This window comes from Salvelinus fontinalis, unplaced genomic scaffold (assembly GCF_029448725.1).
Source record: "Salvelinus fontinalis isolate EN_2023a unplaced genomic scaffold, ASM2944872v1 scaffold_0036, whole genome shotgun sequence".
In the NCBI taxonomy this organism is placed as follows: domain Eukaryota; kingdom Metazoa; phylum Chordata; class Actinopteri; order Salmoniformes; family Salmonidae; genus Salvelinus; species Salvelinus fontinalis.
The window spans coordinates 230,606-251,309 of record NW_026600245.1 but is presented as its reverse complement, the minus strand read 5'-3'; the positions used below and the strand labels follow the sequence as shown (position 1 = coordinate 251,309).

The window sequence follows — 20,704 nt, the reverse complement described above, 5'->3', positions numbered from 1 at the left end:
TTGGAGTATGGAGAAGTAGATTCCAGTGTTTTCACAATACACTTGGTTTCAAGCCAAGAAGATGCTGCAAGGTGATCATTGCTACAGCTGTGATGCACAACTACCTGAAGCAGCATGACTGTCCTGATGCTCCCATGATCAGCATCAAACAGATGTACCCGTGGCTGAGGCAGATGTACCCGTGGCTGAGGCAGATGTACCCGTGGCTGAGGCAGATGTACCCGTGGCTGAGGCAGATGTACCCGTGGCTGAGGCAGATGTACCCGTGGCTGAGGCAGATGTACCCGTGGCTGAGGCAGATGTACCCGTGGCTGAGGCAGATGTACCCGTGGCTGAGGCAGATGTACCCGTGGCTGAGGCAGGTGTGTCCACGGCTGAGGCAGATGTATCTGAGGCTGGTGTGGCTGAGACAGATGTACCCATGACTGAGGCAGGTGTGTTCGTGGCTGAGGCAGGTGTGTTCGTGGCTGAGGCAGGTGTGTTCGTGGCTGAGGCAGGTGTGTCCGTGGCTGAGGCAGGTGTGTCCGTGGCTGAGGCAGGTGTGTCCGTGGCTGAGGCAGGTGTGTCCGTGGCTGAGGCAGGTGTGTCCGTGGCTGAGGCAGGTGTGTCCGTGGCTGAGGCAGGTGTGTCCGTGACTGAGGCAGGTGTGTCCGTGACTGAGGCAGATGTGTCCGTGACTGAGGCAGATGTGTCCGTGACTGAGGCAGATGTGTCCGTGACTGAGGCAGGAAATGACCAACGAGGACTTGCACACGGAGTTGCTTCACATTGCAGCACTTCAACTAGATGAGATGCATTTAAATATGGAATGTGTTCATTATGGATTATTTCTGCTTTGATAATGTTTGTTCTGTACAAAATTCAAATAGTTTGCAACAAAATGAAATGAGTGACTAAACCAAGGCTGGTTTAAAATGTAGTTTGTGGTGATTTAAAATACTCTCATGAATATCCAAATGACAAAACATGTATTTTTTTACATATCAAATTGGTCACCATGGCTGGTTTAAAATGTAGTTTGTGGTGATTAAAATAGTCTCACTCATGAATATCCAAATGACAGAACATGTATTTTTCTACATATTATATTGTTCACCATGACTGGTCATCACTATTGTCTCATTACTGTATCTTTGTTGGATCATACCTCTCTCTTCCAACTTCATATCCAATTCAACCTGTACAATTCTCATTTCATGTTCTTCCTTCACATATTTCATTTTATGCTCATGAAATTCTCTGGTTAATGATTGTCATCTTCTTTGTTCTCTGCTGAAAGTTGGTGGCAGCATCTTCTCTCAGGGATGTTATAGCAGATGTGGAGGGAACACACTCACGGTGTACTGGCTATTATAACCTGTTCACATTACACACTCACAGTGTACTGGCTCTGCATTGACCGACCCCTGGATGGTATACCGGACGATGACCAACCTCTGGATGATTTAATTTATGGATGATCTTCTCTCAGGGATGTTATAGCAGATGTGGAGGGAACACACTCACTGTGTACTGGCTCTTCCACCGTAATAATGCAGATATCTCACCTCTAGTTGTTGTTTCTTCTTGTAATCTTGATAATAATGCAGATATCTCACCTCTAGATGTTGTACTCTTCTTGTGGTCACATTTCCATTGAATTCACTGCAAATTGCAGCCCAACCCTCTTGACCAACTGCTCAGTAGCAGCAGTGTGGTTTTACATTCAATAACTGGATGGTTTAACAACGTTTGTTTTGGAGCATTTTTTCATACACACTAAAGTTATTTTGAAAAAAATATATTTAAACATATATATATATATATATTTATCACACCAGTATTCGTGTTTTCTATTCCGGGTTTTAATGGGCACCATTAGACCAACAGCAGGTGTTCATCCTGAACCTAATCAGGATTAACCCAGGTGTTCATCCTGAACCTAATCAGGATTAACCCAGGTGTTCATACTGAACCTAATCAGGATTAACCCAGGTGTTCATACTGAACCTAATCAGGATTAACCCAGGTGTTCATACTGAACCTAATCAGGATTAACCCAGGTGTTCATACTGCCAAAGGTGTTTCAACAAAGTACGTAGTAAAGAGTCTGAATACTTATGTAAATATGATTTTTCAGTTTATTTTAATAAATTAGCACAAAAAAAATCAAAACTTGTTTTTGGTTTGTCATTATGGTTTTTGTGTTATTGTGCGATTGATGAGTGTTAAGGCAATGTAACAAAATGTAGAAAAATTGAAGGGGTTTGAATACTTTCTGAATGCACTGTATTGTTACACCATGTAGGAGCAGTATAGACCTAGTCTGTTCATTATATACATCTACATGATGTATTGTTACACCATGTAGGAGCAGTATAGACCTAGTCTGTTCATTATATACATCTACATGATGTATTGTTACACCATGTAGGAGCAGTATGGACCTAGTCTGTTCATTATATACATCTACATGATGTATTGTTACACCATGTAGGAGCAGTATAGACCTAGTCTGTTCATTATATACATCTACATGATGTATTGTTACACCATGTAGGAGCAGTATAGACCTAGTCTGTTCATTATATATATCTACATGATGTATTGTTACACCATGTAGGAGCAGTATAGACCTAGTCTGTTCATTATATATATCTACATGATGTATTGTTACACCATGTAGGAGCAGTACAGACCTAGTCTGTTCATTATATACATCTACATGCTGTATTGTTACACCATGTAGGAGCAATACAGACCTAGTCTGTTCATTATATACATCTACATGATGTATTGTTACACCATGTAGGAGCAGTATAGACCGAGTCTGTTCATTATATACATCTACATGATGTATTGTTACACCATGTAGGAGCAGTATAGACCTACAGTAGCTAGCTGCTAATTTAGATGTAGTATAATGAAACTGCCTTAAATATGCTGTGGTAAACATTTTTTTTTCGCACTAATCAATCAACTCATTCCTGTATTTGTATGTCTCAATATAATAGTATTATTTAATTAAATCAATTAAAAATAATCTTTGTCTGAAAATAAATTGTGATCCTCAACTGCGTTTCCCACTCTCGTCAGCAGACGGCGACGTGCGTCTTTCAGGCGATGCTGCCAGCGTGACGTATAATCTAGTTGACGGTACTTCATAAACAGCTCGTCAACCACCTCGGTAGCTTGTTAGCCAACATAGCCGAAAGATTCTAGCTATTTATACGCTTTCGGTGTATATTAGCTTCTGTGTTTTCGACACACTTAGGTCGTATCTACTTGTTAACCTATTTAATATTACGTTATTTTGTATTAGTCAGCTATAGTAGCTGGCTGGTTAAATTAGCAATAGCCTAGTCGCTAATGATAGCTTGCTAGCTATTATCCCCGAACATGAGCTCCCTAAACATCCCCTCTCCTGTTAAAGAAGAGGTCTGCTGGACGGAGAAAGAAGCTCTCGTGAAAGAGTTGAAGGAAGAGGAGGATGTCACAGTAAAACAAGAAGTAGAGCGTGAGGCTGTTACCCTGAAAGAAGAAGAGAAAGACGTTTCAGTGAAAGAAGAGGAAGACGCGTTCAGAGTGAAAGAGGAGGAGGATGTTACAGTAAAAGAAGAGGATGCAGTTTTTGGTGTGAAAGAAGAGGAGGTTGGAGATCCGTTTAAACCCAGTAAGTACCGTCTCTGCAGTCGTTGAACCAATATGCAGTAAAGGGGTTCTACACTTTAATGTTGTTCTATAGAAATGGCTGAAGCTACGCTGTAATGTGTAGAACATCAAGAGTGGACCATCAACAAAACGTTAACAATTGATCAAATGCATCTAATGACAATGCCTGAAATACTGTAGTCCTCAATATCTCCTGTTAGATTAGCCCAATATGTAGTCTTAAAGGGGCAATCAGTAGTTGTTACATCCATTTGGGGACTTATACATTAATGATATGTACCCATTGTTTCTTTAAGAATTCACTTATAAATGCCTCATGAGCTTAGTTCAACTGTCGTACTCCATCAGAACCCAAAATATAAGCTTTTTTTTTACTCCAATGTTTGCCCGTAAATATAAACAAACACTGTATATCCTCAAAACATGGTTAAAGCTAGAATGTTGATATCATGGATCGTTGCATTTCTCCAGACCCATCCCTCAGCTTTTTACCGAAACAGGCAGGGAGTACGCTTTGTTATTGTTTCTACTGCTGATTGCTGCCCCTGTTACTCCTCAAGGTCCAAAGACTGTATGTTATTTTCAGAGGTAGACTGGCTCTGGCAGCTAGAATAATCAAATATTACATCTAAATGTGAATCGATTCTCAATTGCGATACGTTTCTAGAAACATAAATCGCTGTATTTTCATATCACATCAAAAGCATTTCAAATTAATACTTTCATATCACATCAAAATAGGTCACCACTCGCGACGCCCCAAATGGTAAACCAAATTAGTTTCTCGTCATCTCTCCTTCCTTCAGGCTTCTTTTTCTTCTTTTGACTTTATAAGGCGGTTGGCAACCAACTTTAAGGTGCATTACCACCATCAACTGGACTGGAGTGTGGACCTCAGTTCATCTTTAAATCACCCACGTGGGTATATACCAAGACAGGCATGAAGAGGGCACAACAAAACCTTTTCCCCCTCAGGAGACTGAAAAGATTTGGCATGGGTCCCCAGATCCCCAAAAGGTAATACAGCTGCACCATCGAGAGCATCCTGACCGGTTGCATCACCGCCCGGTATGGCAACTGCTCGGCATCTGACCGTAAGGCGCTACAGAGGGTAGTGCGAACGGCCCAGTACATCGCTGTGTCCTAGATTCCTGCCATCCAGGACCTATATAATAGGCGGAGTCAGAGGAAAGCCCATAAAATTGTCAGAGACTTCTGTCACCCGTAAGACTGTTTAGACTGTTTTCTCTGCTACCGCACGGGAAGCGGTACCGGAGCGCCAAGTCTAGGACTAAAAGCCTCCTCAACAGCTTCTACCCCCAAGCCATAAGACTGCTGAACAATTCATTAAAATCACCACCGGACAATTTACATTGACCCCCCCCCACCTACCCCCCTCCCTTTGGTGCACTGCTGCTACTCGCTGGTTGTTTGTTACCTATGCATAGTCACTACGCCCCCACCCTCATGTACAGATTACCTCAACTAGCCTGTACCCCCGCACACTGACTCGGTACCGGTGCCCTCTGTATATAGCCTCCACATTGACTCTGTACCGGTACCCCCTGTATATAGCCTCCACACTGACTCGGTACCGGTGCCCCCTGTATATAGCCTCCACATTGACTCGGTACCGGTGCCCTCTGTATATAGCCTCCACATTGACTCTGTACCGGTACCCCCTGTATATAGCCTCCATACTGTCACAAGCCGGCTCATAGCCTGTGACAAAAATGAGGGGACACGAACAACAGGTATAGGCCAATTCAAAAATGTTCTTTATTATTAAACAAACTACTAACTTAAACTAAGAAATAGGAATGAGGTGTGGATGTATCATAATGTAAGGTGTATGTAAAGTGCATGGGTGCATGAATATGTGTGTGTGAACATGACTGAGTGAAAACTATGCAAAACTAAAAAGGAACAAACAAATCATGAGCATACCTGGAGGAGCAGAGAGAGAGAGAGAGCAAGAGAGATTAGTGACAGCTTTATACCCTGAGCCCAGGTGGCTCCAATCACTAACGACCCTCCTCTGCCTGCAGGAGGAACCACCCCCTGCACGGCAGAGGAGGAGCCGTGACAATACTGACTCGGTACCGGTGCCCCCTGTATATAGCCTCCACACTGACTTAGTACCGGTGCCCCCTGTATATAGCCTCGTTATTGATATTCTTATTGTGTTACTTTTTATTATTACTTTTTATTTTAGTCTACTTGGTAAACGTTTTCTTCTTCTTGAACTGCACTGTTGGTTAAGGGCTTGTAAGTAAAGCATTTCACGGTAAAGTCTAAGTTGGTGTCTTGACGGATTTGTAAAAAACGGTTTGTCATAAAACACTATATATATATATATATATATATATATATATATATATATATATATATATATTTATTATTATTATTATTATTATTATTATTATTTTTTTTTTTTTAAATGTTGCTGACACCCCTCCCCAAAGGTGTCTCATTATTGGGATCCATTGCTGATTCCTATCTGTAGCTCACTATGAGGTGTCTAGTGATACAGGTTAAGGGCCCTGTTGGAGATTGGTGGTTGGTAGCGGAGTCGAGGGAACAAGCAGGGTTGGAAACGGCCATGTTATTATCCCACATACAGTCTCTGTGTTTCATATGAACCCCATCCCTGGGAATTAGTTTTGATTACAAATCGCCCCTGTCTGTGGTAACAGAAGGGTTCCGTCTGTCCCATTCCCAGCTCGGTTACAAGGCGCTTTATCACCAGTACCTATGACTGGTTGATAGGGCAAACCTCCATGCTCATTATAGAAAAAATAATTAGGGGAAAACTATTTAGTAAACTGAAATAAAATAACAAACCTGTTTGAAGAATGAAAACTATTCCAAAATTATCTTTGACTCAAACTAAAATAGCCTAAAATAATAACCAGCATGAATTATGTTCCGTTTGAATAATTTATATCTTTGGACAAAAATAGAATTGAGTTTTAAATATTTTTTACGTGGTTTTTAAATCTTCTGAACCAGGTGGCTGGTAAATGCTGCCATGGGATGGCAATGTTTCAAATAGACCTAGCTTGTGTATCACTATCACATGCTATCACCAGAAATACTTTAAGAAATTAGGATATTGGAAACTCCTTTCGATTCGTATTAACAGCTTAAAGAAAATAAAATTGGCATGAATTATCCTCTGAACAAGAAGCACAACATTCCAAATATTTTCAGAGATGTGAGATAATTAACTAGTTCTCTGTAATATCGTATAGCTTTGCAATCGTGACATTATGTACTTTCAAGGAAAATAGGCATGTTTCTCGACTCATACCCTGACTTTAAAAAGGGATTTAGTGAGAATTAGCTTAGGAACTGTGTCTCAGCATGACAATGTGAACGCGATTGGTCGACAGTCTCTTGGACGGCGTTATATACGCTTTGACATTTTTCTGGAATAGTTTTTATTTGAAAACGTTTTTGTTTACTTGCCTGCCTATTGAATTTGGAATGCACTGTACTGTTCATCTCTGAAACTCACTTAGATAATTCCTTTGATACAGCAGTAGCAATACAGGGATATAATATCTACAGAAAAGACAGAAATGCTTATGGGGGAGGTGTTGCTGTATACAGTGCATAGGGGAAAGTATTCAGACCCCTTGACTTTTCCACATTTTGTTACTTTAAAGCCTTGTTCTAAAATTGTTTTTTTTCTTTATTCCCTCTTTCATTTAGCTAATTTATTTGGCACACCTGCCTTTGTGGAGTTCCTCCCATCCTTCTCTGCAGATCCTCTATAGCTCTGTCAGGTTGGATGGGGAACATCACTGCACAGCTATTTTCACGTCTCTCCAGAGTTGTTATATCGGGCTCAAGTCTGGGCTCTGGCTGGGCCACTGAAAGACATTCAGAGACTTGTACCGAAGCCTCTCCTGTGTTGACTTGGCTGTGTGCTTAAGGTCGTTGTCCTTTTGGATGGTGAACCTTTGCCTCAGTCTGAGGTCCTGAGCACTTGGGAGCAGGTCTTTCATCAAGGATCTCTCTCCACTTTGCTCCATTAATATTTCCCTCGATCCTGACTAGTCTCACAGTCCCTGCTGCTGAAAAACATCCCCACAGCATGATGCTGCTACCACCATGCTTCACCGTAGGGATGGTGCCAGGTTTCTTCCAGACGTGACTCTTGGCATTCAGGCCAAAAGAGTTCCATCTTGGTTTCATCAGAGAATCTTGTTTCTCATGGTCTTAGAGTCCTTAAGGTGCCTTTTGTCAAACTCCAAGTAGTCTGTCATGTGCCCTTTACTGAGGAGTGGTTTCCATCTGGCCACTCTACCATAAATGTCTGATTGGTGGAGTGCTGCAGAGATGGTTGTCCTTCTGGAAGGTTCTCCCATCTCCACAGAGGAACTCTGGAGTTCTGGTTTTTGGTCACCTCCCTGACCAAGGCCCTTCTCCCCTAATCGCTAAGTTTGGCCGGGTGACCAGCTCTAGGAAGAGTATTTCATTTAAGAATGATGGAGGCCACTGTGTTCTTAGGGACCTTCAATGCTGCAGAATTCAAATCAGTCCCAAAAGGAGCCCCAAAATCATGTCCCCACCTACAATAAATCTCGGTCAACCAAGAGTCGTCTGTTCATTCTACCAAACGATTTGTTGAAATGTTGTTTGTATTTTTTCATATATATACACACCTTTATGTGTTTTAATAAAATTAACTATATGTACTGAACTGGTCTGATGCTTTAAGCACGCTTTTTGATCAAATAATTAAGACACAGAAATTACTCGAGGGAGCCAGAGATCAACAAAACCTAACCAGAAGGATTAAAAGTATGCCGTTATGCTCCTGAAGTTTCCTGTGGTGGGCTACACCAGCGGTCGGCAACCTTTTCCATTTGGAGTGCCAAGTTATCTTACCATTTCTACCAATCTGTGTGCCAGTTCGGATTTTCATATGCATATTTTCGTGGAACAGTTTCTTTTAATTTATAATAGTATCTCAAAATCATTGTCTGTGATTAATCTACATAAATCTAAACAAAATTATACAAATCTTTTAAGTAACTTTTATTTCTATTGCCAACTATGTAAAAATAGCCTACATAAAGCCAACAAACTCTACAACGATCTTGAAACATAGTATCAGCTATCAACTGGGTCGGGCCAAAACTCGAGATAGAAACTTGGATAAACTTGTGATAGCAAGTTTGCAACATTGTCTAAAATATTCTTGGCCCTCAGCGTTTCCCAGCCAGTGAGTTTGGGACAGACACAGCTGTAGGTTATTTGTGTAAAGAATAAGAAGTAATCAGGTATTTTATGACATTTCCACTGGATCAGAGCATTACATTTTTCCTTTTCATGCCGAGTGGTTATTGAAAGGGCGAGAGCTGGAAATATTTTACAAATACTTTGAGGAACTATTGTCGTTTGCAATTGATTTTGATTAGGCTTTGTTTACTTGCTGTTTGAGGTGAAGAAAAAAATACTTTGAGAAGCTCCACAACTCATTAGTGGTGGTGCGTTAAGACAATCAGAAATACTACCAGACATCCCCAAATGGGCACATTTATAGGCCTACATTTGTGTGCAGGCCAGGTAGACTAGTCCTACTTCTTTATGCGTAATCAGGTGTGCGTCCTTACTCAACATTGACAGGAGTGTTTCAAACGAAAGACAATGAATGAATTGACAACTTACGCATCTCCTCATTACCAGATATACTACATCCATAACTAGTGGTTTCCTCATTACCAGATACAGTGGGGCAAAAAAGTATTTAGTCAGCCACCAATTGTGCAAGTTCTCCCACTTAAAAAGATGAGAGAGGCCTGTAATTTTCATCAGAGGTACACTTCAACTATGACAGACAAAATGAGAAAAAAAATCCAGAAAATCACATTGTAGGATTTATAATGAATTTATTTGCAAATTATGGTGGAAAATAAGTATTTGGTCACCTATAAACAGGCAAGATTTCTGGCTCTCACAGACCTGTAACTTCTTCTTTAAGAGGCTCCTCTGTCCTCCACTCGTTACCTGTATTAATGGCACCTGTTTGAACTTGTTATCAGTATAAAAGACACCTGTCCACAACCTCAAACAGTCACACTCCAAACTCCACTATGGCCAAGACCAAAGAGCTGTCAAAGGACAACAGAAACAAAATTGTAGACCTGCACCAGGCTGGGAGGACTGAATCTGCAATAGGTAAGCAGCTTGGTTTGAAGACATCAACTGTGGGAGCAATTATTAGGAAATGGAAGACATACAAGACCACTGATAATCTCCCTCGATCTGGGGCTCCACGCAAGATCTCACCCCGTGGGGTCAAAATGATCACAAGAACGGTGAGCAAAAATCCCAGAACCACACGGGGGGACCTAGTGAATGACCTGCAGAGAGCTGGGACCAGAGTAACAAAGCCTACCATCAGTAACACACTACGCCGCCAGGGACTCAAATCCTGCAGTGCCAGACGTGTCCCCCTGCTTAAGCCAGTACATGTCCAGGCCCGTCTGAAGTTTGCTAGAGAGCATTTGGATGATCCAGAAGAAGATTGGGAGAATGTCATATGGTCACATGAAACCAAAATAGAACTTTTTGGTAAAAACTCAACTCATCGTGTTTGGAGGACAAAGAATGCTGAGTTGCATCCAAAGAACACCATACCTACTGTGAAGCATGGGGGTGGAAACATCATGCTTTGGGGCTGTTTTTCTGCAAAGGGACCAGGACGACTGATTCGTGTAAAGGAAAGAATGAATGGGGCCATGTATTGTGAGATTTTGAGTGAAAACCTCCTTCCATCAGCAAGGGCATTGAAGATGAAACGTGGCTGGGTCTTTCAGCACGACAATGATCCCAAACACACCGCCCGGGCAACGAAGGAGTGGCTTCGTAAGAAGCATTTCAAGGTCCTGGAGTGGCCTAGCCAGTCTCCAGATCTCAACCCCATAGAAAGTCTTTGGAGGGAGTTGAAAGTCCTGTTGCCCAGCAACAGCCCCAAAACATCACTGCTCTAGAGGAGATCTGCATGGAGGAATGGGCCAAAATACCAGCAACAGTGTGTGAAAACCTTGTGAAGACTTACAGAAAACGTTTGACCTCTGTCATTGCCAACAAAGGGTATATAACAAAGTATTGAGAAACTTTTGTTATTGACCAAATACTTATTTTCCACCATAATTTGCAAATAAATTCCTAAAAAATCCTACAATGTGATTTTCTGGATTTCTTTTTCTAATTTTGTCTGTCATAGTTGAAGTGTACCTATGATGAAAATTACAGGCCTCTCATCTTTTTAAGTGGGAGAACTTGCACAATTGGTGGCTGACTAAATACTTTTTTGACCCACTGTATACTAAATCCATAACTAGTGGTTTCCTCATTACCAGATATACTACATCCATAACTAGTGGTTTCCTCATTAGCAGGGAGGAGTTTCTACAACCAAATTGCGTGTGCATTGACCTCGTGCCGCAGTTTTAGCAAACACAGAAAGGGGCCTATATTGGAGACCAAAAGTCGTCTGGCACACTGCTTACAGTTTCAACAACTTGAATAACTTCTTTCTAGCTACAATCATCGATGTTACTACTAATGTGATGACTATTGTTGCTAACTTGACTGTCTTAATTCTCAAATTTAATAGACGTCAATTGTTGTACAACTTCATGAGTATACTCTGGGCATCACCTTTTATGTTAAATAAACAGCGGATTTCTGCTGTTGTGGGCCTTTAACCATCTGACTGACTGTCATTCACACAGGAGAGAGACGGGACTATCGTGTATCCTCTGGGGATCTTCAACGACATCATGATGCTGACGAGGCAGAGAAAAGTCTCTCCAGATCAGAACTCCTCAAGAAACACCAGCGAGAGAAACTGTACTGCTGCTCTGACTGTGGGAAAAGATTAAACTCTTCACTAGGCCTTAAAATACATCAAAGAATTCACACTGGAGATAAACGTTATGGCTGTGATCAATGTGGGAAGAGTTTTATTCGGCTACAAACCCTGAAATCACACCAGAGAATACACACTGGAGAGAAACCTTATGGCTGTGATCAATGTGGGAAGAGTTTTACTCAGCTAAACAGCCTGACAGTACACCAGCGGACACACACAGGAGAGAAACCTTATGGCTGTAATCAATGTGGGAAGAGTTTTACTACGTCTAGCTATCTAACTATACACAAGAGAACACACACAGGAGAGAAACCATATAGCTGTAATCAATGTGGGAAGAGTTTTACTCAGCTAAACAGCCTGAAAGTACACCAGCGGACACACACAGGAGAGAAATCTTATGGCTGTGATCAATGTGTAAAGAGTTTTAGTACGTTTGGCTGTCTGACTATACACCAGAGAACACACACAGGAGAGAAATCTCATAACTGTAATCAGTGTGGGAAGAGATACTCTGATAAAAGATCTCTGATCAAACATCAGAAAATACATACATGAAGAAGTTGTTTCATGATATCAATGAAATGATGTCACAATGTAGAATGTTTTAACATTGTAGTAGGAGTATTTTAATAATGTCACAATGTAGAACCCTAAACGTTTGCCCCCTGTTCTATTGATTTCAACATGATATGGATATTAGCCTCAGGGGGAAAATCCAGGCTCTGAATTGAAAGAGTACTATTTATGTGATTTAACAAAAAGTGACCAACACAAAAAAGAGTTGTTACACTTCTCGCGTTGGCGACCCACTTGAATCAAAATGCAACACTTCAAAATGTAGCGAGCTGTTTTCTACAAGTTGTCCTCTAACCAGGGATGTACACATTACTCCCAGATTCCGTGTGGTTTTTGAGCTGTTAGTTTTAACAGGACGTGCAACCTCATCTCCCTCTTCTCACACAATTGATTTTAGCATGATATCGATGAGTGATGACAAATAAGTGTTGTGTTCCTTTGTTTAGCGACCCCTACATTTAAACGCATCACTCCCAAATGTCTTCTGCAGGTTTTTTTTTATTTTTTTTATTTCACCTTTATTTAACCAGGTAGGCTAGTTGAGAACGAGTTCTCATTTGCAACTGCGACCTGGCCAAGATAAAGCATAGCAGTGTGAACAGACAACAACACAGAGTTACACATGGAGTAAACAATAAACAAGTCAATAACATGGTAGAAAAAAAGAGAATCTATATACAATGTGTGTAAAAAGCATGAGGAGGTAGGCAATAAATCGAATAATTACAATTTAGCAGATTAACACTGGAGTGATAAATCATCAGATGATCATGTGCAAGTAGAGATACTGTTGTGCAAAAGAGCAGAAAAGTAAATAAATAAAAGCAGTATGGGGGGTGAGGTAGGTAAATTGGGTGGGCTATATACCGATGGACTATGTACAGCTGCAGCGATCGGTTAGCTGCTCGGATAGCAGATGTTTAAAGTTGTTGAGGGAGATAAAAGGCTCCAACTTCAGAGATTTTTGCAATTCGTTCCAGTCGCAGGCAGCAGAGAACTGGAAGGAAAGGCGTCCAAATGAGGTTTTGGCTTTAGGGATGATCAGTGAGATACACCTGCTGGAGCGCGTGCTACGGGTGGGTGTAGCCATCATGACCAGTGAACTGAGATAAGGCGGCACTTTACCTAGCATAGCCTTGTAGATGACCTGGAACCAGTGGGTCTGACGACGAACATGTAGCGAGGGCCAGCCGACTAGGGCTTACAGGTCGCAGTGGTGGGTCGTATAAGGTGTTTTAGTAACAAAACGGATGGCACTGTGATAAACTGCATCCAGTTTGCTGAGTAGAGTATTGGAAGCTATTTTGTAGATGACATCGCCGAAGTCGAGGATCGGTAGGATAGTCAGTTTTATTAGGGTAAGTTTGGCGGCGTGAATGAAGGAGGCTTTGTTGCGAAATAGAAAGCCGACTAGATTTGATTTTGGATTGGAGATGTTTGAAATGAGTCTGGAAGGAGAGTTTTCAGTCTAGCCAGACACCTAGGTACTTATAGATGTCCACATATTCTAGGTCGGAACCGTCCAGGGTGGTGATGCTAGTCGGGCGTGCGGGTGCAGGCAGCAAACGGTTGAAAAGCATGCATTTGGTTTTACTACATTTACATTTAAGTCATTTAGCAGACGCTCTTATCCAGAGCGACTTACAAATTGGTGCATTCACCTTATGATATCCAGTGGAACAACCACTTTACAATAATGCATCTAACTCTTTTAAGGGGGGGGGGGGTTAGAAGGATTACTTTATCCTATCCTAGTTATTCCTTAAAGAGGTGGGGTTTCAGGTGTCTCCAGAAGGTGGTGATTGACTCCGCTGACCTGGCGTCGTGAGGGAGTTTGTTCCACCATTGGGGTGCCAGAGCAGCGAACAGTTTTGACTGGGCTGAGCGGGAACTGTACTTCCTCAGAGGTAGGGAGGCGAGCAGGCCAGAGGTGGATGAACGCAGTGCCCTTGTTTAAACTAGCGTTTAAGAGCAGTTGGAGGCCACGGAAGGAGTGTTGTATGGCATTGAAGCTTGTTTGGAGGTTAGATAGCACAGTGTCCAAGGAAGGGCCAGAAGTATACAGAATGGTGTCGTCTGCGTAGAGGTGGATCAGGGAATCACCCGCAGCAAGAGCAACATCATTGATATATACAGAGAAAAGAGTCGGCCCGATAATTGAACCCTGTGGTACCCCCATAGAGACTGCCAGAGGACCGAACAACATGCCCTCCGATTTGACACACTGAACTCTGTCTGCAAAGTTGTTGGTGAACCAGGCAAGGCAGTCATTAGAAAAACCGAGGCTACTGAGTCTGCCGATAAGAATATGGTGATTGACAGAGTCGAAAGCCTTGGCCAGGTCGATGAAGACGGCTGCACAGTAATGTCTTTTATCGATGGCGGTTATGATATCGTTTAGTACCTTGAGCGTGGCTGAGGTGCACCCGTGACCGGCTCGGAAACCGGATTGCACAGCGGAAAAGGTACGGTGGGATTCGAGATGGTCAGTGATCTGTTTGTTGACTTGGCTTTCGAAGACCTTAGATGGGCAGGGCAGGATGGATATAGGTCTGTAACAGTTTGGGTCCAGGGTGTCTCCCCCTTTGAAGAGGGGGATGACCGCGGCAGCTTTCCAATCCTTGGGGATCTCAGATGATACGAAGGAGAGGTTGAACAGGCTGGTAATAGGGGGTGCGACAATGGCGGCGGAAAGTTTCAGAAATAGGGGTCCAGATTGTCAAGCCCAGCTGATTTGTATGGGTCCAGGTTTTCCAGCTCTTTCAGAACATCTGCTATCTGGATATGGGTAAAGGAGAAGCTGGGGAGGCTTGGGCGAGTAGCAGCAGGGGGGGCGGGGCTGTTGGCCAAGGTTGGAGTCGCCAGGAGGAAGGCATGGCCAGCCATTGAGAAATGCTTGTTGAAGTTTTCGATTATCACGGATTTATCGGTGGTGACCGTGTTACCTAGCCTCAGTGCAGTGGGCAGCTGGGAGGAGGTGCTCTTGTTTTCCATGGACTTTACAGTATCCCAGAACTTTTTGGAGTTAGAGGTACAGGATGCAAATTTCTGCTTGAAAAAGCTGGCCTTTGCTTTCCTGACGGGATGAGGTCAATATCCTTCCAGGGTACCCGGGCCAGGTCGATTAGAAAGGCCTGCTTGTAGAAGTGTTTTAGGGAGCGTTTGACAGTGATGAGGGGTGGTCGTTTGACCGCGGACCCGTAGCGGATACAGGCAATGAGGCAGGTTCGCTGAGATCTTGATTGAAGACAGCAGAAGTGTATTTGGAGGTCAAGTTGGTCAGGATAATGTCTATTAGGGTGCCCATGTTTACGGATTTAGGGTTGTACCTGGTGGGTTCCTTGATGATTTGTGTGAGATTGAGGGCATCAAGCTTAGATTGTAGGACTGCCAGGGTGTTAAGCATATCCCAGTTTAGGTCACCTAACAGAACAAACTCTGAAGCTAGATGGGGAGCGATCAATTCACAGATGGTGTCCAGGGCACAGCTGGGAGCTGAGGGGGGTCAGTAGCAGGCGGCAACAGTGAGAGACTTATTTCTGGAGAGAATAATTTTTTTAATTATTAGTTCGAACTGTTTGGGCATAGACCTGGAAAGTATGACAGAACTTTGCAGGCTATCTCTGCAGTAGATTGCAACTCCTCCCACTTTGGCAGTTCTATCTTGACGGAAAGTGTTTATAGTTGGGTATGGAAATCTCAGAATTTTTGGTGGCCTTCCTAAGCCAGGATTCAGACACGTCAAGGACATCAGGGTTGGCAGAGTGTGCTAAAGCAGTGAGTAAGACAAACTTAGGGAGGAGGCTTCTGATGTTGACATGCATGAGGCCAAGGCTTTTTCGATCACAGAAGTCAACAAATGAGGGTGCCTGGGGACATGCAGGGCCTGGGTTTACCTCCACATCACCCAAGGAATAGAGGAGTAGTGGGATGAGGGTACGGCTAAAGGCTATCAAAACTGGTCGCCTAGAGCGTTGGGGACAAGGAATAAAAGGAGCAGATTTATGGGCGTGGTAGAATAGATTCTGGGCATAATGTGCAGACAGGGGTATGGTGGGGCACGGGTACAGCGGAGGCAAGCCCAGGCACTGGGTGATGATAAGAGAGGTTGTATCTCTGGACATGCTGGTCTCAATGGGTGAGGTCACCGCATGTGTGGGAGGTGGGACAAAGGAGGTATCAGAGGTACGGAGAGTGGAACTACGGGGTCCATTGCAAACCAAAACAATGATAACTAGCCTGAACAACAGTATACAAGGCATATTGATATTTGAGAGAGACATACAGTAAGGCATAAAGTGATTGCAGGTCTTGATTGGGAGAGCTAGCTAAAACAACAGGTGAGATAACAGCAGCTAGTCAGCTAACACAGCAACAGCAGGTAAAAATGGCGACGACTAGGCAGAGAGGGTTGGATTAACTACACACAGAGCCTGAGTTAAAACACAGAGCCGACAGATAAAACACAAATTGTTTTATCTGTTTGAGGTTGTCCTCAAACCAGTGAGGTAAAAGATATCTCCCATTTCCGTGTTTTTTTTTTAGTTGTGTTAGTTTCAACAGCAAGTACAACCTGATTTACCAACCCCCCCCCCCCCCCCCCCCTTAATTGTTATCAGTGATTTATTGCTACTTGTCAAAACAACAGTGGTTTTGGTGCTTGTGCAGTTTATAATTTGCTTGTTTAAAAAATACAAGTAATATGATTGTTGCAGATGTTAATGTATATACATGTTTTATTGTTCCATGCTTCACCATTAAGTGAATTATTGTCAATACATATTAACAAAAGGGTGTTCATTTGATTTTCATATTTCATATTTACAATTTATGTAACATTTAGTATTCATAATTATTTATGCAACCAGCTGACAATTTTTTGGTACAATTGAATTGACATTGTTGCCCTGCTTTTAGAATATCAGGGTTCATTCTCAGATGTGCCAACCCAAATGTACTACAGCATGACATTGGGGACTGGGCCCCCGATCCAACTACATGCCTATTGAGTGAACCCTGAAAAGAGAGAGAAGCTCCGCAGTGAGGTGGAAAGGTACTACGGATATTGCAGGAGTTTCCTCTTGAAATCAGACATGTCTGTGGTAAACTTGGTTGCTGATTGTCTCAAAGGTGGGCAGTCAAAACGTTTTGCGTTTAGCCAGTGAGTTACCTTGGATCACGATTTATTTTGATGGCACGTTTTTCCGTTTTGGAGATGAGGTTTGTTTGTGCTCGTTCCAAGGGGACGAGAGTTCTAGAAGCAAGGGGAGTTTTAGGAAGACGAGAGTTCTAGAAGCTAGTGAGTCTTAAGAAGACGAGAGTTCTAGAAGCTAGTGAGTCTTAGGAAGACGAGAGTTCTAGAAGCTAGTGAGTTTTAGGAAGACGAGAGTTCTAGAAGCTAGTTTTTAATTGTTGACACTAGACACCGTGTTTATAATGGTGAAGCATTGTAGTTGATTATAATGTGAAAACAATGGAACTTGTTTTCTGTTGGTGGTGAGCAAACTTGTCCAACAAAAAGATAGGATATATTTGTTGTCTTAAAAGGGAAGTTGTTACAGGCTTTGGTTTTTCCATTTATGTTTTGAGGTTGGACTTTCGCTCGTTAGCACTTAGGGAGCACTGATTGGTGTCACCTCGTTAGTCAGTATGTGTTACACCTGTGCTGGCTTGTCCATCTCGTTAGTGGGAAGGTGTTTCACCTGAGCTGGTCCAGGTTCTATTTAAGAGTGTCTGGCCCAGTGCCACAGTTGTCTTGATAGATGTGGAGAGTCAACACCTTTAGTTGCTCCACCTTTTTGGTTTGCTTCCTGTCTTTAAGTTTGGTGTGGGTTTTTCTTTTGTTTTCCTCTTCTTAGGCAGATTTAGTGGGTGTCTTTTAGTTCCCAGTTGCTATTACTAATCAACTTTCAGTGGACACCCCCATAGTGTCTTTCAGAACCCCTTCTAAAACCTGTTTAGTTGTGGTTGTTGTTAGTTCCCTCTTCTGTTTGAGAGACAATTTTGGTTTTCTTGCTGGAGAACGTATTATCAAACAATGGAGTAAGACAAGATATTTTGGGTTGGATATTGCAGTGAATTGTTAATATTTTAATCGATGGCATTTACTTAGAATACTCATTAGTCTTCTAGTTTAGTTTTCAGTTATTCTGTTTTTTTATCCTCTTTGTGTAGTAAATATGTTTATTTTCATTGTTTTTTAAATGTTTTTTCCTGTGAAGCCATTGTGTTGCATCCATGTCTGAAATGTGCTGTATAAATAAAGCTTGATTTGAACATATTGCAAAACAAATGAACCCAATGACCAATCAATCAGCAGACTCTTGTTAATGAGTGAATGAATAATGAATAAATATGTGCAAAAGCAACACATATCTTGATCCATCTTAGTATGAAAAAAATTCAGTTAATGTTCTACTATGTCAAAATAGACACCACCCCCGGCTCTACCAGTGGCTTGAGGTGGTCTCCCACAGCTCTGCTGGTGTAGTGGTTAACACCACCCCCGGCTCTACCAGAGGCTTGAGGTGGTCTCCCACAGCTCTGATTATGTCATGTTCTGTGGCCTTGCCGTTCCATTTCTTGACTGCACCTGCAACACAGAAACACATTTGGTCATATTATATAAAACACTCAAAGTAATGGATATGGAGCATCTATGGCCTCAGTTACACCTGGCACCTGAATGTGACTTCTGTCATCTGATCACTCCAAGCTGCATTAGGTTCAGATCTACCAGGATGGGCCTTTGACATAGTCTGGATGCAGTCAGGCCACTGAATATGCATAAGTAATGTAAAGAGATGGGGTGTTTCCAACAGTAATATCTAACTAAATGCTTGTGTTCCTAACTCCAACAGTGCAGTAATATCTAACTAAATGCTTGTGTTTCTAGCTCCAACAGTACAGCAATATCTAACTCAATGCTTGTGTTCATAGCTCCAACAGTGCAGTAATATCTAACTTAATGCTTGTGTTTCTAGCTCCAACAGTGCAGTAATATCTACCTAAATGCTTGTGTTCATAGCTCCAACAGTGCAGTAATATCTAACAATTTCACAACAAATACCTAATACACACAAATCTAAGTAAAGGAATAAGAATATATAAAAATATGGATGAGTGATGTCAGAGGGGCATAGACTAAGATACAGTAGAATAGGATAGAATACAGTATATACATATGAGTTGAGTAATGCCAGATATGTAAACATGCAGGAGATCCATGAAGGAAAGATAGTGATGGTGCTCAGTGATGTTGTTGTAAATGGTGGGGGAACAACCAATTTCAGCATTTTAAAAATAATGTTACCCCCGTTTTTTCTCCACAATTTCGATATTGTGATGTCTACAGTGCTGTTGGCTGGTCGTCGTTGACCTTGCGTAGGCTTAAACACTTGTATACACTGATTTTTTTAAGGCCATGTTGGGTAAAATGCCATTTTATCTCTGTTCTTTTTTTGTCAGGTCGGTAAATAAATATCAATTACGGTCCCCTTCTCATTTGCTTCTAACAAAAAATTAGAACAGGTCATGGTAGAAATTGTTACTCAGCTCCGTGGTCCTGGAATTCTCTCCTGAACATTTAAAAATTTGATGATCTAGTTTCGTTGGTGGAGCTTAAACACTTGATCGATGTATAGAAGGGTGTAATTGTTTTTAGGACAGCTGTTTTTAGTCAAGACTTTCGTGTTTTTAACGTAAAATGTCATTGTTGTACTGTGTGTGTCTGTTTATAGCTTTGTTTAATGTTGTGTTAGTGTACGTAAGTTGTTTTGTCTGAAACGTTGTTCCCCCTGCTGCTATTGGACCAGGTCTCTTTTGGAAAAGAGATGTTATCTCAATGAGAAACCTGTATGAATAAAGGTAAAATAAAAAATACAAATATTGAATATATCTATATATTATATAATAATATAACATATATCGAAGGTCGAGTCATGCGTCCTCTGAAACATGACCAGCCAAACTGCGCTTCTTAACACCTGCCCGCTTAACCCGGAAGCCAGATGCACCAATATGTCGGAGGAAACACTGTTCACCTGACGGCCGAGGTCAGCCTGTAGGCGCCACAAGGATTCGCTAGAGTAGTAAAGCCCCCCCCCCCCCCCCCCCCCGGCCATTATATACATGTACATGATGTGTTGTTACACCATGTAAGAGCAGTATAGACCTAGTCTGTTCGTTATATACATCTACATGATGTATTGTTACACCATGTAGGAGCAGTATAGACCTAGTCTGTTCATCATATACATCTACATGATGTATTGTTACACCATGTAGGAGCAGTATAACTCTAGTCTGTTCATTATATACATCTATATGATGACTTAATGAAACTGCCTTAAATGTGCTGTAGTAACCATTTTTTATTCGCACTAATCAATCAACACATTCCTGTCTTTGTATGTCTCAATATAATAGTATTATTTAATTAAATCCATTTAAAATAATCTTTGTCTGAAAATAAAATATGATCCTCAACTGCGTTTCCCACTCCAGTCAGCAGATGGCGATGTGCGTATTTTATGTTCAGGCGATGCTGCCAGTGTGACGTATAATCTAGTGGACGGGACG

General features: G+C 41.9%; 1 protein-coding gene across 1 annotated transcript; it reads left to right on the top strand.

Annotated features, from left to right (window-relative positions):
- The first annotated feature begins 3,141 nt into the window (after positions 1 to 3,141).
- LOC129842380 (zinc finger protein 239-like) lies at positions 3,142 to 16,714 on the top strand. Its single transcript, XM_055910924.1, has 2 exons — positions 3,142 to 3,652; positions 11,406 to 16,714. The coding sequence occupies exons 1-2, from the start codon at positions 3,379 to 3,381 to the stop codon at positions 12,101 to 12,103; spliced, it is 972 nt and encodes a 323-aa protein (XP_055766899.1). The 5' UTR covers positions 3,142 to 3,378; the 3' UTR covers positions 12,104 to 16,714.
- Positions 16,715 to 20,704: the final 3,990 nt, after the last annotated feature.